Below are 18,077 nucleotides of genomic sequence, written 5' to 3' on the forward strand. Positions count from 1 at the left end.
TATGATACATAAATATTAGAAAAACTTTAAAGTCTGTTAAATTATTGAATAGCTAGAAAAAAATATTTACTATTGGTGCAAAAACATAATTGTACATTCTACTACTGTAAAATTAAAAAAAAAAACTACTCAACGTCCATCGGTTCTCCTTGACCAGGAGGTATGCAATTCCTTTCTGTTTTTTTGCTCGACCTCAAGAAGTAAGAGGCATTTGATGATTTGCCCTTGAAAATTACACTATGGCATATCTAGATAGTGACCAAATATGGTTTGTCGAAATAATTGTATAGCTTCATCACCTATTGATGATTTGAAATCATAAATAAAATTAGTCGTATATGCAGTGCCGAATCTTAGGGAGTGTCGGGGATCTTCTTGATGACGTACTTCATTCCCTGCATTGACATGAAAACTGATTAAATACAACTTAATTTTTGTATTTAAACATGATATATCAGAAGCATTATATCTTGATACATGAGATTCTGATACATAAACAAGATGAATCATGAGCATTAACGTTTGATAAATGAGAATCCGATACAAAAAAAATAATGTATCAAAAAAAGATAAGAATCTGATACATAAAGTAGATGTATCAGGAATCAGTAAAACTTTAGAAAAATGACATTTAAAAAAATTATATAAACATGATGTATCAGATTCTCATGTAAGCTTGATATATGAGAATCTGATACATAAATAATATGTATCAAAAGCAGTAAATCCTGATATATGAGCATTTGATACAAAAACATGATGTATCAGAAAATAGATAAGAATTTGATACATAAAGTATATGTATCAGGAATCAGTAAAACTTTAGAAAAATAACATTTAGAAAAAAAAATAAACAGGATGTATCAGATTCTAATGTTATCTTGATACATACAAATTTGATACATAAAATTATATGTATCAGGAGCAGTAAATCTTCATAAAAAATCACATTAAAAAAACTTATAGAAACTCATACCTTTGGGAGATTAGGGCGTGTTGAAACCCTTTCAATCTTCTTGTCGGCTTCTTTGGGTGAATGTTGAACTTGAGATTTCGACTTCAATTTCTCACGGAGCTATCCATCACTGATGGATCGTTATGATGCTTGGATCTAACCTCGTTCGGTGAAACACGAATTTCTTGATTTTTATTCAATTGAGTGAGAGCAATACTAAAAGATGGAGCGGATTTTATGTGTATCAGTGAACAATGTGAGTACAAAAAAATTACAGAAGAAAACAGAGGAAATCGAAGAAGGTGAGAATGAAGTGAGATACCATTAAAGGAAAAACTTGCATATACCTTACTTAGATGCTTGAAATTGAGTAATAGATGGACTGAAATTGAAAAAAAAAAGAAACTGTCATCGAGGAGGCTGAAGAATAGGCGTGAATTTAGGTAACTGATATAAGATATAAGGTAAAAGTGATGTATCAGTGAAAGAGTGAGAGAGTTAAAAAAAATAGGGATTTTTGATATTTTTCCAACTAGTTGGGAGTATTAGTAAATATGGTAATATAACATGTATAAATGGATAATTTTCCCTAAATAAAATCGTTTCATCAATGAGATGAATAAAAATTGTAATTTGAGATCAAATAATTATTTGCACTAATTATACTTTTATGAGCTAGATTTGACACTGGTAATCTAAAAATTGCTAGATCGCCTTTTAGACAAATAAGACCTCTTGCAAACAGGGGATTCATAAAAATTGGCAAAAATAGAGTGACCATATAGGTGGTTAATTACACCAATCCAATACATGTTTGTCATGTGTTTGCACATAGAGTTTTAGCACTTAATCATGATTCATTAGCATGTATTTTAATCTCATTAAATCACATAATCATAGTAAATTTATATGATTTGTTTTTACTGTGTTATGCATATATGGGCTAATAAGGATTATTCTTGGTACATTCTTTGATAGTTTTACTTCTAATTAGTTACAATAAAATGTTGCAAGCTTATGTCTACAATCTTTATCAGAAAAAGGGAAATTGTTAGTATACATGAATTGAATTAATCTCAATCAAATAATCATCAATAGGAAAGTCTTCTTGGATCTTTCACTTGAATCCTCCAATGTCCATCTAAAAAATTAGCTTTCTTGGCTTTTCTCCTCCATTTAATTATCCTTGCATCCATTTCTGGTGTCAATGCACAATATTCCCTAAGTTCCATAGGCATTTTCTTGTACACTTTCCACCACCTCTGATGCGCTGAATCACTGGCAAAAATTTGAGATTCCACTTTATCCCAATTGCAATCGTAATCCTCGTAACACAACCATGGCTTCAATCCCAAATAATGTACAGTGTACGAATCATCAGGAAGGTTGCGATGACTCGTATTTACAAAAATCTTGAGAGTATTTAGCTTAGTAGGCCACCTATGCCACCACACGAACATTTCATTTAAAAAGCCTTGATCGCCCCCGTTATATGAACCTACCTCAAACCTTTTGTTCATTAAATTTTGGAACTTGCATTTTGATGGTTCTATGATCATGACGCCCGAATTGAAAATGTACCCATCGTTTCCAGCGGCTGATAATTCTGGATACGAAAAGAATTGATCGATGTTCCTGAAAACCACGAAATCTGAATCGATGAATAGGACTTTGTCGTATTCTATGAGTTGCCATATCCGGAGCTTGCTGTAATTCCATTCGTTGTACGCGTTTTTTGGGGCATGTGGGCTTCTTATTCTTTTGATTTTCTTGATTTTCCAGCCTGCTGCTATGAGACCATGAAGAGATTTTGGTGAAATTGAGTCATCTGCTAAGAGGACAAGATCTCTTGTAGAGTTGGTTTGGATAATGCTTTGTGCTAATGCAATTGCTCCACAAACATAGGCTTCTGAGGAATGTACAACTGTCACATATGCCTCTCTTGGCTTGTGGAACTTTTTGTCCAGTCCTGATCCTGATGCCGGATAACTCTTCCAAGTTTTTTCTTCTGTACGTAATTTTAACAAAATTATATACTAATTAGGTAATTTTAAATATTACTATCAGGTAGCCCGTAGCCATTTATAGAAAAGACTAATTGATTTGACAAAAATGTGTCAGGTAAGAAAAGACTTAGTTACAATTAATATTCCAAATGGTTGTAAAAGGATTTTGTTAACAAAAATTTTATTAGTGCATTTTTTTTGAGGCAAGTAAAAAATGTCACTAATTCACCGGGTATGTTGTTGTCGTAGATAACAAGGAAAATTAAAAAGAAAATGCAAATTTACCTTGTTCTGAAAATGGACGAGCAAGCTGACAACTACCAACAGGCATAAGAATTTTTTGTTTCAACCTTTGCAAGTCAGGTTTATAAACCCACAAATTCTCTTCATGCAACAACATGTCTTCACATCGGAAAACTTCCCACATGGGCCCACAATCGCCGATAAACACTGCGTAAACCGGCCGATTTTTATCCCAACCACCCCTCCTTAACAAGAAGTTAGCCACCACTAAGTTCACTTGTAACCTGAAAACATCCCTAGAACCATCAACCCCTACATGCTTACATGGAACCTTAGCAACCACCACATCCAATTCCTCGTACTTCTCAAACACCGGCATTGGGATTTCTGGGCACGTAGGCTTAGCTGATACCTCATTTTCATCAATCCATTCTGGAAATAAGTCTTTCCACTTAATTTTATTCGAAACCTTACGAAATTTCACATCGAACGTCTCCATATTTTCTGCCCCGTGCAATCCAAGGTAGTCAAAAAATGAGACATCATCAAGGTTGACTAGGCCAATTTTAAGTGTTTTGTGGTCCTTGATTTCGTCTTGTAAAAGTTGAAACCATTGAGGTCTACTAGTGACATGTTCCATAGGCATAACAATATTTTGTCTAAAAGTTGGTTTTTCTAGGTTTGAGATTGGAATATCACGATTTTTTGGTCTTAATTTGCAAGTTAAAGTTAGGTAGAGGAGAAATATGGAGAGAAATATGAGAGAGAGTGTGTATGATTTTTGCTTTATGAATGCCATTGTGTGTGAGTGTTTTTTTTTTTTTTTTGGAAGGCTACCACAACTTTGAGGTTTGTGATCTTTGCTAAATTTATATTTATTACTTCTAACGTTTAGTTTTTATAGAACAAAATTTGGAGAGAAAAATTCAAGATTAGTAAAAGAGTTTAGCATTTGGTAGGGAGTGCATGGACGCACGTTCATATTCTAAATTTTATAAAACAATTGATGAGCTAGTCAAATATGATGCTTTTTAAATTTAATTCATCATTGGTTGAGACCTTGTAAATTAATGCACATTGATTTCTTATAAAGGGGCAAGTATGGATTATTTTTTGGGTTTTTGATGGATAGAATTTTTTTTGGTTGGTATTTATTAGGTAAGAAAGAGTTTAATGGTTCAGTATTTAAAAGAAAAATGATGATTTTAGCTTTTCAGTAATTACGTTAATTCAACATGAGTCTAATCATGTTATCCAATTTTAATATCTTAAAACTTTTCTAGCTTTCGAGTAGTGGAGAAAAGAATAAAATCAAATTCACCACAAATTGTGGGATGCTACCGGTGAGATTTTACAAGAAGAATTGTTTCCTACTATACAAGGATTTGATAAAATTTATCTACACGATGTTTATATCAATCCAATGAACGCATGACACATGCATTTCTTTAATATGTGCTTTTACACTAAATCATAATTATGACTTAACCATGATAAAATTAGTATAATAAACACATGTGATACATGTTAATTCTTAGTAAAGAACCTCGAGTTAATTCTTCTCTATTTTTTAAAATATATATTTACAATAATGATTAAGTTAAATACTTAACTTCCAATAGTTTCAAGGACCAGTTGAAGGTTAAAATTCTCTGTTGAATAATACAAGTAGGGGTGTTTACGGGTCCGTTGGGTCGATCATTGGTCAAAATCAAAACAAAATCAATTTAATCGGTTTTAAAATTATTAAAACCAAATCAAACCAAATAAAACATACATCCATTGGTTTGGTTGTTATCGGTTTTGATTTGGTTCGATTCGGTTATTAACCAACCATACACAAAAATAAAATTAAAGAAATAATTTATTCAAAAGAGAAAAAATAAATTGTCATCGTGCCATTTTTTATTTCATAATTTTATACCAGAACTTTAATTATGTTTAATTTTCTTCTTATATTATTAGCTAATTCAATGCACTAAACAACATAAATTATTGATTTAGGCATAAGCTAATGATATAGTTTTGCAAATAAAAGATGGATTATATCTTATTGTTTTAAATTACTGTGCTGTATTTTTTGCATAAAAAGTGTACATAAAAAATAATATATTATGTATATATAATTATAAAAAATATGTATATAATTTTTGGTTCGGTTCGATTATTTCTTCGGTTCTTATGAACGAAATCAAAACCAAATCAAATATTATCGATTTTTAAAAATGTAAAACCAAACCAAAACCAAATAAAAAATCAATTTATTTGATTGATTTGATTTGATTTTTTGATTTGGATCGGTTTTTATCCAAACCGTGAACACCCCTAAGTACAAGGACTAAAACAAGAACAACACAATAATTCAAGGACCAAAGTTGCTTCAATCTCATACTTTCTTAGTAGGTAGGTTTTCAATACAATGATTTATTAGATGATAATTATTGCTCTCAAACTGCCGCTTAATTGAATATCTTGTCTAACAACATTTTTATGGGTAAGCACTCCTATTATTATCATAAATTCACAATTTTTTCTTGAATGAATTAATTAAAGAATTGAAGATCGGAAATAGGGTCATCTCTAATTTGTAGGAAGTTACTTTCACAATGTGAGATTATGGATTAATAGTGGATTTCTCAGATCTAAATATTTGTCAAGTATTTAGTAAAAAATAACAAACACTATAGTGTTCCAAAAAAAACAGAAAATAAGACGAGTACATAAATTATTAACTTAAAATCAAATTTAATTTCGAGCCACAATTACTTGTGTTAAATTAAGAAATTTAATTCCCCCCTTATTGTCAATGATTTCAAATTAATTTCTCCCAGAATAGAAGGATGGTCAGTCCTCTCTCCTTCGGGCCCTTCTTTTCGATAAGGGGAGGCTATTCTTGAAAACTATCCTGCAATTGTAGCAGTGCAAATTGGGCTATATATTGTCCATGATTTCAAATTAATTTCTCGCAGAATAAAAAAGAACTATTCTGCAATAGCGCAGTGCAAATTGGACTATATATTGTCCATAATTTCAAATTAGTTTCTCTCAGAATAGAAAAGAACTATCCTGCAATACTGGCAGTGCAAATTGGGCTATATTCAGTGGAATGTCTACAGCCTTTGTGAAGAGCAGGCGATGAAAATTTCTCTTTTGTATGTTAGTAGGCTCACTTTGTTTACAATAATCTTAGCCATCAGGATAGAGTTAGTTACTTTAGTCTCCACCTCCACTGTATTTTTTTGATATAAATAAATAAGGTAGGGGTCTACGTCAAATCTCCACTATCACAAAAAGTGAAAGCCGGGTAGATGGATTTGGTAAAATAAAATGGAAAAATTACGCGAATAGACAAACATATACTAGTTAATTAGCTAATATAACTATACTTTGAATTAATTACGGTTCACCACTAACATCTAACTATAATTACAGTTTGAGTTTTGTATATTTCGCATAATTATATAAACATTGTGCGCTATTATACAAATGATTTGCGCGATTATACAAACATTGTGCGCGAATTTGTATATCGAAATTTACAAACACTGCGAATTGTATAGCAAATTATACAAACGCTGTGCACAAATTGTATAGCGAAATATACAAACGCTATACAAAAACGGCAAATTGTATAACGAATTATACAAATATTGTGGGAATTATACAAACACTGCTATAGTTATAATTACGAAATGTAATTACTCAAACTATAACTATGGAGCATAATTAAATTATTTTTGAGTGGCTATATGCGAAAATTCTTTAAAAGAAGAACAAATAAAACTACAGGTTATGATCAACTGTTATTTGAAGCAGTTATACTTTCATGAGCTAAATTTGGCATACCTAAAGCTAAATAATTGATAGATTGTCTTCTGGCCTAATAAAATCTCTTGCAAATAGAGGATTTCATTAAAATTGACAAAAGCAGAGTGACCATAGAAGTTCTGTATCTATGGGCTACATTAGGTTTATTCTATTGGAACATTATTTGGTAATTTTACTTCTAATAAACATGTAGGCTTCTTATTCTTTTAATTTCCTTGATTTTCCAGCCGCTGCTATGAGACCATGAAGGGATTTTGGAGAAATTGAGTCATCTGCTAGTACGACAAGATCTCTTGTTGAGTTAGTTTGAATAATGCTTTGTGCCAATGCAATTGCTTCACAAACATAGGCTTCTGAGGAATGAACTGTCACATAAGCCTCTCTTGGATTGTGGAATAGTGTTTTGCCTAGTACTGTACTTTTTGAATTTAAGTAGATAACAAGAAAAATAATAAAGAGAAAAGTACAGCCCAATACCTTTGTCATTTGGCTTACAAAATATGTACACAGGGTATAGGTAGTGTACCTTTTTATACGAATATACATATTTATACATATAATAAATATATCTATACATTCATATACACAACACATACAACCGAGTGTATATACCTCAGCCATGTTTGGTAAACTAGATGACCGAATGATAGATATTAATAACTATCCCAAAAACATAGTAAATAAAAACAAATTTACCTTGATCTAAAAATGGACGAGCAAGCTGACAACTACCAACTGACATAAGAATTTTCTTGCTTCAACTTTTTCAAGTCAGGCTTATAAAGCCATAAATTCTCTTCATGCAACAACATGTCTTCACATCGGAAAATCTCCCACATGTGCCCACAATCGCTGATAAACACGGCGACGATTTTTATTCTAACCACCACTCCTTACCAACAAGTTAGCCACCACTAAGTTCACTTGTAACGTAAAAACATCCCTAGAACCATCAATCCCTACATGCTTACATGGAAGCTTTGCAACCACCACATCCAACTCCACCTACTCATCGAACATCGGCATTGGGATTTCTGACCACGTAGGCTTAGCTGATATCTTGTTTTCATCAATCCATTCTGGAAATAAGTCTTTCCACTTAATTTTATTTGAAATCTTAGGAAATTTCACGTCGAACGTATCCATATTTTTGCTCCGTGCAATCCAACGTAGTCGAAAAACGTGACATCAACAAAATTAACAAGATCATTTTTGAGTCTTTTTCCCTTGATGTATCTTGCAAGAGTTGTAACCATTGAGTTCAAGTACTATTGACAAATTGCATGGGCTTAACATTAGGTGGTTTTCCAAGGTGGGAGATTGTTTGGTCTTAATTTGCAAGTTAAAGTTAGGTAGAGGAGGCATATGAAGAGTATGAAAGAAAGTGTGAAGGATTTTGGTTTAGTCAGAGTAGGCTTCGATGCCATTGTGTTTTTCTTGCGTCTTTGTGGTTTGTGATCTCTACTAAATTTATATAAAATCTAACTTTTGAAAATAAAAGAAAAAAAAATTGTTAAGAGAAAAATTAAATCAAAGATTATATTGGAATAGTTTACCATTTGGTAGGGAGTGCATGGACGCACGTTCACATTCTAGATTATAATTAATTATACGATGCCTTTTATTTGATCATTGGGACCCGCAATTAAATGGACGTTTATTCTTATCAAGAGACAAGTTGAAGGGTTAAAATGATTCTATTTCTCAGTTGAATAATAAAGATATAATATAATACAATAATTCGAGGACCAAAGTTGCTTTAATCTCATATTTGATAGGTAGGTTCGTTTTTCTTTTTTCTTGTGACATGTATGCATGCCTGACATAAACTTTCTCAAAGGTTGACCTGAAGATTGGCAACTATTGACTTTGAAGCAAGAAATATGAAGTAAAATTATAAACTAGTTATGGCAAAGGAATTATTACCCATGAATCTGGAAATTTTTGTACCAAGTTACGTTCTTAGTTTGAAATTTATCCCGGGATTTGGATGCATTGGATAGTACATATTCTGGCAACGTACACTAATAAGCAAAGAAGCGACCAGAGAGAGATCTAGGACATGATTTTCGACTCTCCAAACAATTTGATGGTGAAGATCGAGGTCATTGAATGCATTAATATTTTTCATTTACTCATGGTAATTTTTTGTGTGGTAGAGTGACTACAAGAATACATATGTAAGTTATGCACGATTCCTCTCTGAACCTTTAAAATGAAATTTAACATAGCAAGGGGAAGGAAAGTAAATGTATATATTGATTAGTTTCTCCGCTACTAGAATTAAAGGTTTCTCCATCGCAAATGAATGGAAAATTTGTATTATAAAATATGATTTTTCCGTTTCATTCCTACCGAACCAGCTCTCTAAAAAACGAATGATAGAAAATAGATCCGCATTGAAATACTGAGAATAGCCACCAGATTTTTTTTCTTTTCTCATTGATTCAAATAAAATATCTATGTGGGAATACCACTGAATATTTTTAAGTGGAAAATTTCAATGGGTAAATAGTGTTTCGTTAGTAGTGCTATCTCTAATCTTGTGGTATGGCATAACAACAAAGACAATACGTACTACTTTAGTTTGGTAAGCCTCCTAATTAATATCGTGATATATAATGAGGATAATAATTGAATTAGCACAGTATAATGTAACTGAAGCTGACGATCAAGTTACTGCCAAATAGTGCATTTGAATGGTGTGTCCTCAAGAGAAGGAAGAAATCACACAAAGCCATGTTTCGGTGCTGAAATTTAGATGGTTTTGTTTGTTCATGTGCCATGTCGTCTGATCCATAATCTAGGTTTCCTCACATGTTCTTCTGTCAAGTCCTCAGCATATGCATGCATTTATTGACTCATTTACTCTATTTGTTTGACGTCCCCATCACCGTTACATTATATCATGATTGCTCACTGTTACCGAATACGTAGAGTATAAGTATTTTTTTATTTTTAATTAAAGGTCTCGGGTTTGATTTTTTCTAGGTACAGAATCATCTTTGTTAGAAAACATTTTGCTTCCAATGTGGGATTTTACTGCGTGAATCCAAATTTAGTCAGGTTCCAATACAAATAATGAACGCTAAATAGAAAATCAAAAAATTAAAAATAAATAATTGCTTGCTGTTATACGCGTTTCTGCTTCCCATCTCCTTTTTTCTTCTCCGACTCTCTTTCTTGTTTACTATATCTTTTCTTTCATTTTCAATTGCACTATAATATCGATGTTCATTTATGTTTGCAATTCTCGTACTCCTCCGTTTCAAAATACTTTTCGATCTTACTAAAAATATTTGTTATTTTTGAAGTTCAAGAAAAAAATTAAATATAACTTTTTTTTCATTTTATCCTTATTGTAATTTCTCAAAGGTTACAAATGCCTCAGTTGTGGCACATAAAAGAACAAATATTCAACGATAAAGCTCATGTCTTAAGATATAAATAACAGTAAAATAGCCAAACACCCCCTCCAAATTAATGATTTTTTAATGTCATGAAAACAAACAAAAAACACAAGTAGTACTTTGAGATAGAGGAAATACTTCTTATAGTATTCGTAATTTTGAATTAATATTATTTAAAAGGATTATAGCTTCGGATAATATGTTCTAGCCTAGTTGGTTATAATACCTTGCTTCCACCCAGGGATTTAACTTCAAGTCCCTGCAATGGAATAATTTTTTTTTACTTCTCAAGAAAAAAATGAAGTTCCAAAATTAATGGTAATTAATCCTATCATTTCATCTTACTCCTTAACACATGATTTATTGAAACTCACCTCCGTAAAAGAATAATTTACATGTCAAAAATATTTATGAATTACTTAAGTAGGCATTTGATCATAGAATTTGAAAGCATAATTTTAATCAAACATTTGTTTATGAAATCTGCACAAAATTTTAACTTTAAATCATGATTTCAATGAATTTTAAATTCTCAGAAAAGTAGAAATTGAAATTTCGAATTGTGATTTCAATTTCTTTTAAATATAAAACTTGACCCATAAATTTATATTTTACAAAATAAAATTCATAATTTTAGATTTTACAACAACAAAAAAAATAGACACATGCTCAACGTGAAAAAATTATATGTACTATATGGAGGATTTTATCAAAGAATAACTAGTTACTACTAGTGTTGATTTATCGCCAATTTAATCACTGTAAAGTTATGTGCACTTGAAAGTTTGTAATAATATGTAAAATCAAGTATTTATTTATTTATAAAAGGACCATAAAAACATATGATTTATTAATTCGGCCTAGTGGGTTATTTCAATACCTTATTTTATATGGTTATGATTTGCTCATTTATATGATTGTATAAAAATTGAAGAAATTTTAAAATTTCTTACAAATTTTGGAGTCTCATATTTATATAAAAGAAAATCACTTAACAAATTTAAATTACATATTCAAATAAAATTTTCACTTCCTATCAAACCTAATTTCAAATCACATATTTCAAAACATAATGCCGAAACGGTCCTAAATTTTGTATTTAGCCAACCACTTTCTCCTAAATGAAACAACGGGGAAGGTCTATTTTTGTGCAAATGAGTGTCCATCCTACAAGTGAACAAACCCGGCGGTGGTTACAAGAGTAGTTACTACCGGCTGCTCCAGCCGTCCGCTTGGGAATCACTTTCATTGTTAGGCATTTACAATTTATCATCATTTACCTCATTTTATACCATCCTTCAGTTCTAGTAGACATTCTTTTTTTTTTAATCAATTTTAAAAAAATAATATTTCAAAGAAAATAAAGAAAACTTTAAAATTTTTAACTAAAAATGTATGTAATGCACCAAAATATCTTTTGAATATTGAGATTTTAAATATGTCAAATAGGATATTGGTAAAGTGACATTATCAATGTACACAAATTAAAATAAAAATAATACAAACAAATTGAAAAATATTTAATTAACTTTAAAATATATATTTTACTCTTAATACTATAAGTATAGACACACATTTATATACAACTTATTTGAAATATAATTTTTTTTTTCTTTCTTATATTTCTTGCTAGTCAAACACCCTAGAGAGTACTAGCTATGATTCCACTTGATGAACGAACCTATATTGTGCTATAAATTCCATTATCGATCAAAAACACATTGCCCTTTCCTTGTTCCACGTGATAGCAAACAAAAATGCCGAAGCATTTCCTCACAATTTCCCTCATTCTTTTTTCTTTAGCACTTCCAGTTTTCAGCCAATTAAATCAATCACCTTCCCTCGCATGCAAATCCTCACTTTACCCAAAACTTTGTCGCTCCCTTCTCTCCGCATTTCAGCATTCTCCTTCTAACCCAAATGATGACTACACCAACTTCTCCGTCAAGCAATGCCAGAAAAAAGCCACCAAATTATCCAATTTAATCGCGCATTTCCTCTCAACACAGAAACAGAGATCGCTATTTGCAAACACTAAAGAGATTAACGCATTGAGCGATTGTCACCAGTTATCTGAACTCACTGTCGATTACTTAAATTCAATTTCCTCCGAGCTGAAACGAGCTGATGTCTCCGATGATTTAGTGGAGAAAATCCAGTCATTGCTTAGTGCTGTGGTGACGAATCAGCAGACGTGTTATGAGGGACTCAAAGAAGCTGGAAGCAGTATGGTGGCTCAACTGTTGGCGCCGGTGAGCAACGCCGCGGAAATCTACAGTGTGTCTCTTGGATTAGTGGCGCATGCATTGGGACGCGTTAGGAAATCCAGAAAGACCGGTAGATTGTTGGCGGAGCAGGGAGGATTGATGGAGGAAGATTGGGCACGACATTCGAGATTCATGGCTTCCAAGGTAATTATCTCATATCGAACATAACACTCTCTTCTCTCAACTTTCTTCCATATTACTATATGTTTTTTAATTATATTTATATAAAAAAATATTATCTTTTTTCATAAATTGTTTTGAATATATTAATTTTGAGTTAATCTAATTAAATTACAATTTAATTTTGAAGATTATTCGAATTGATTCTTACAAAAAAAAATACGTATCACATAAGTAGAGACTAAATGAGTAGTACACGAATAATAATATTATCAAGTCAGATTAAAAATAATTACCATTCCCTCCTTCCATTATATTGAAGGTAGAAAGTTACTCCTTTCATTTTAATTGAATTGTTAAGTTTTAACGTGATATAAATTTTTGAAATTAAAAAAGATTTTTAAATCTTAAATTAAAGATATATATCGAAAAAGATACTCTTATGGTGTAGATAATTGATTGCATCTCATATATCCAAATGAAAAAGAATTTGTGTGCATTTATTCGCTACAAGTTGACTGCCTTCGCATTAATTGTTCCACCGCCCGCTATTATTGAAATATCGATAGATTACTTTCCGCTGTGCGAATTTAAAGTGCTGCGTTATTAGAAAGAGTACTGCTGCCTGTACTACTCCTATTTCAAGAACTAGCTCAAAATAGTTACCTTGGCCATAAGAGAAAGGACATCACGAAGACATTAAAAAAATTATTTTAGTAGTTAGAATATGTATCTTGGTAGATCTTGTTTGGGAGAACAATACTGTACACCTACTGTCTCTCTTTTGTCTTTCACTCACAAATAGAAGGTCTCTCCTCATTAAAAAAAATATTAGATTTTTACTTGTCCGTTATACTAAAAATAAATGTTCAATAATATTTGTTTAATTTATAAAATCAAGAGATAATTTTAATTTAGTTCCTAATTTATCCTTATCATTAATTAGTAGTCATTTCCCTATTATATTTTTCAAGATATTATATTTATTATATTCAAAGGGTTCTAATTGTGCAAAGTCAATAGTGGACGAGTATTGTTGGATAGATAGAGTATAAATAATTTATATTTCATTAATCAATTTTAAAATATTCATATGATATTTATAGACTAATATAAGTAATTTAGATGTTATATAAGTATATATCCCTCTTTTCTATATTAAAAAAAAAAAAGTTTGGCAGATCTTGTTTGGGAGAGCAAATACGGATAAGTGATCACTCTCTCTTGTTTTCTACTAACAACTAGATAGAAATGAGAGCTGGTAGTTTTGTATATTTCTCTTTTTCTATTGATTGGACTGAGATAACCTCGTGAATCCTGACACATAGTAATTCCCCTAGTTAAAAATGAAAATTACAGGTACCATATTAGAACATTTAGGATTGTAAAAATATATGAAATTTAAAAATGAGGAAAAGACTAGAAATAGTAAGTTTCATAAGTAATATTTCATTCTTTTCTCATGACCCACTCCCACAAGCCTCAACCCCCACAACACCACCACCAATCCCTATCCGACTCAACTTTTATTGTTTGTCTAAATTATATCATAAATATTATAATATTTCTTGTTGACTTTACAAATACCAAAAAATAAAGTTATAAAATTTCTTATTTATTTAAAAAAATTCCTTAGCACCAAACACACCCTAAAGTGTCTGGCTTATTTATTTCCCTTATACTACTGGCATGTTTAAGTTGCCGAATTCCAGCTAGAAAAACGAAAAAATAGCGCCTAATTCTTGACTTAACAGTTGTTGGAAATTAAAATCCTCGCCAAAAAAAGTAGAACATTTGATGGAAATTTATTTGTGTGCGACTGCAAATAAATTTCAGTTATGACTTCAAAGTCAATATACAGTTGTCCCTACTTTAGCTTCATTCGATTGCATCCCAAACAAATAAATATATGTCCCAGTATAGTCCCTACATCTTCCTTTTTTTTCAGAATTTGCTACTTATAATCTGCATGTGGGGAAAACAATTGGTAAAGGCAAGCAACTCTGACATAATCATCTTCCTTCCCACATGCTTTAAGAAAAACAATCATATTAAAAATATAAGTTTATTACTATTTAAAATATAATTAATATGTAAATCCTGTAAGATTTAATTTTTACAATGGTGTAATACCTAATTTATCTAAAATAATAAAAGCAAGAAAAACAACTCAGTAAGTGTGTAAAAGGAAATTACATATTGTGAATTATCACGCAAGGGACAAAAACTACTCAAACAATGGACTATTGAATTAAATGATTATGGAGTAAAATACTGTGTAATTGAGAAATATTCACGATCATGGAGTTTCGCATTCCACAAGTAAATCTCCTCTAGAATTTGAAAGCAATGACGATTCTTTTGAAGTAATTAGAAACGAAAAGTGATCAGTTAACTGTAGTTCTACATGAGGACTGTCTGAGTCAGACTACATATTCAGGGCCCTCCTAAGACAATTTGCCCAAGGACTAAAGGCCGTTTCTTCATATATTCGACATTTTGTGCAGGGAAGTCCAATTGCCTCTAGTGGGCCTGTTAACATACATTTCTCACATCTTACAAACTTTTTTCTTAAATGAATGAGAAGTTTGTTTTTAAAATTCAAAATATAAAAAAAAAAAAAAATGAAACTAAGTAACTAGGCATCTTTAAGAGGCAAGAAAAGAGGTGAGTGGTTATTAGATGTTGATGTGCCACCTATATATTGTTATCATCAAAACAAATATCAAATTCTCAAACTTTGGAATTGATTAGAAGAAGTGTGCTTTTTGTGTTTCTTTCTTTTCTTTTTTTGTCTTTCAAAGGTAAAGAAGTTTATCTTTCTCACATGGCTTGTTTAATTTGGATGGTCAAGGTCCAAAAGAAAAAAATCTAGGTCATAAAGTCTTCCTCACCTTATTCTTATGGCTTAACAAATCTCTTCTATGTGCATTTTTTGGAGAAAAAATAAATAAAGTTGCTTGTCAAATATTTATTGATGTAAGAAAAATTAAACAAAATGATTAAATCAGCCCTATCACTATTAGTGCTAGTACTACAAAGTCATGACATATATAAGAGATCAAAGTACCTACTCAAAAAGATTATTAAGGTAAGTTATGGTACTATAAATTGTGGCAAATTACGTATTTACATATCTTTTCATCTACCTTTTGATTTTTCATATTAAGCATTAATCGGTTCAAAGAAAACTAACTTACAGTAGATAACAGGTTAAACAAGCATTGGAGAGATCTCATCAAAGGGGTGGAAAGATTCTTGACGAGTTGGTAGAAAATGGAGTACACATTAAGGAAACTGTAACAGTTAGCCCTTACGGTGGATGCAACTTTACATCGATAGGAGAAGCCATTGCATTTGCACCTAATAACTCAATGATTGAAGATGGATATTTTCTCATCTACGCGAAGCAAGGATACTACGAGGAGTATGTTGTCGTGGCCAAGAACAAGAAGAATATTATGTTGATTGGAGAAGGAGTTGATCACACTGTGATTGCTGGAAATCGAAGTGTCATAGACGGCTGGACTACATACAATTCAGCAACCTTTGGTAAGTAAACTATCTATGCCTTCTCATCACTATTCCCATGATGGATAAATTGGCTAGTAGTAATTAATTGCAACTTTTTAAGCCACAAAAGGTTAATTTCCTTCAATAAATTTATACCTAGTTCTCCTGGTCATTTTGGGGTAAAATTCACAAATAGCCACTTTTCAACCCTTGTAAATGTAAAATCATCACAACAAATTCCTCAGGTGAAATTCTATATTCAAGTGTTACTACTACATTTGAGCAAAAGGTAAGTTATAGTTATCTCAATCTTTTTTTTTTTCATGTGCAGCCGTTTCAGGGGAGCGGTTTGTAGCCGTGAACATAACATTCAAGAACGTAGCTGGTCCCTGGAAGCACCAAGCTGTAGCTCTAAGGAACAATGCAGACCTTTCCACGTTCTACAGATGTCGTTTTGAGGGCTATCAAGACACGTTATACACGCACTCTTTAAGGCAATTCTACAGAGAATGCGATATCTATGGTACTGTTGACTTCATATTTGGCAATGCAGCTGCAATTTTCCAAAATTGCAATCTTTTTGCTAGGAAGCCAATGCCAGACCAGAAGAATATCTTCACAGCACAAGGTCGAAGCGATCCCAACCAAAACACGGGCATTTCTATCCAGAACTGCACAATTCAAGCTGCCCCTGATTTGGCCCAGGAGCCAAATCTCACGTTGAGTTTTCTTGGCCGACCCTGGCACAATTACTCGAGGACTGTTATCATGCAGTCCTATATAGGAGACGTGATAGCGCCTGTTGGATGGTTAGAGTGGAACGGAACGTATGGACTGGACACCCTTTATTATGGGGAGTTTGAGAATTATGGACCAGGGGCTAATACTACAATGAGAGTACAATGGCCTGGTTATAGTTTAATGAATGCTTCACAAGCAATGAACTTTACTGTCTATAATTTCACTATGGGAGATACTTGGTTGCCTTACACAAATGTTCCTTTTTCTCAAGGACTAGTGGGAAATTAAATCAGATAGTTTTGTGTACTTCTGTGACATTCTTTTCTTCAATTTTATTCTCTAACTTAGTGCTAAGAAGATGCAAGCTATATATACACAGTATCACTGATCACTTCTGCTCATGTTGATGGGTAAAGGAATTGATGTAACTTTTTCAACTCTTTATAACATGATGTTGTCTCTACATCATGTTATTTTTTCACATTTGTTCTACTAGATAAAGAAAAGAAATGTATTTGTATATGCTCCAAGAAAACGCCCATGTATTCAATGGTCTCAGAAAATTATCAAGATTCGACCAAGGTACAACCGCGGAGCTACCCTTGACACCACTTTGCTGAAAAATTATACTATGTAGATATGTAAAAAGAAATATTTTAAGAGGGTGAAACGAAAATGTACGACAAAGTTTGTTTGAGCTATTTTGGTTTTAAAAAATAGTTTTATCTTAATTTATGTGACGGTGTTTGATTGTATACAGAGTTTAAGAATTTAAAAATAACTTTTGAAACTTGTAGAGTTTTGGTCTAAACAAGTTAGAGATATTTGTATGGCTATGGGTCTTCTCATTAAAGATTAAATGAGAAGCTTAAAGTAAAATCATAAATTAAAACAATTTGAAATAGACAACAAAGGAAAGTACGTACTACATAAATTAAAACAATGCTTTAAAGTTTTTAAAAGATTTGAAAAAATGAGTTTGAAAATCTGACAA

General features: G+C 31.7%; 2 protein-coding genes and 1 pseudogene across 3 annotated transcripts; 1 reads left to right on the top strand and 2 right to left on the bottom strand.

Moving 5' to 3' along the window:
* Positions 1-1,748: 1,748 nt before the first annotated feature.
* LOC129884676 (putative UDP-glucuronate:xylan alpha-glucuronosyltransferase 4) lies at positions 1,749-4,240 on the bottom strand. The gene is made up of 2 exons (XM_055958962.1): positions 3,247-4,240; positions 1,749-2,963 (listed from the first exon to the last, which is right to left on the bottom strand). The coding sequence occupies exons 1-2, from the start codon at positions 4,001-4,003 to the stop codon at positions 2,047-2,049; spliced, it is 1,674 nt and encodes a 557-aa protein (XP_055814937.1). The 5' UTR covers positions 4,004-4,240; the 3' UTR covers positions 1,749-2,046.
* Positions 4,241-6,952: 2,712 nt separating this feature from the next.
* LOC129884677 (putative UDP-glucuronate:xylan alpha-glucuronosyltransferase 5) lies at positions 6,953-8,546 on the bottom strand (annotated as a pseudogene).
* Positions 8,547-12,111: 3,565 nt separating this feature from the next.
* LOC129884679 (probable pectinesterase/pectinesterase inhibitor 25) lies at positions 12,112-17,735 on the top strand. 2 transcript variants are annotated; one of them, XM_055958963.1, is made up of 3 exons: positions 12,112-12,853; positions 16,042-16,381; positions 16,674-17,735. In XM_055958963.1, the coding sequence occupies exons 1-3, from the start codon at positions 12,200-12,202 to the stop codon at positions 17,369-17,371; spliced, it is 1,692 nt and encodes a 563-aa protein (XP_055814938.1). In that variant the 5' UTR covers positions 12,112-12,199; the 3' UTR covers positions 17,372-17,735. The 2 variants fall into 2 exon arrangements, with proteins under 2 accessions (XP_055814938.1, XP_055814939.1); XM_055958964.1 differs by lacking the exon at positions 12,112-12,853 and adding an exon at positions 15,842-15,920.
* Positions 17,736-18,077: the final 342 nt, after the last annotated feature.

This window comes from Solanum dulcamara, chromosome 4 (genome assembly GCF_947179165.1).
Source record: "Solanum dulcamara chromosome 4, daSolDulc1.2, whole genome shotgun sequence".
Taxonomy (NCBI): Eukaryota; Viridiplantae; Streptophyta; class Magnoliopsida; order Solanales; family Solanaceae; genus Solanum; species Solanum dulcamara.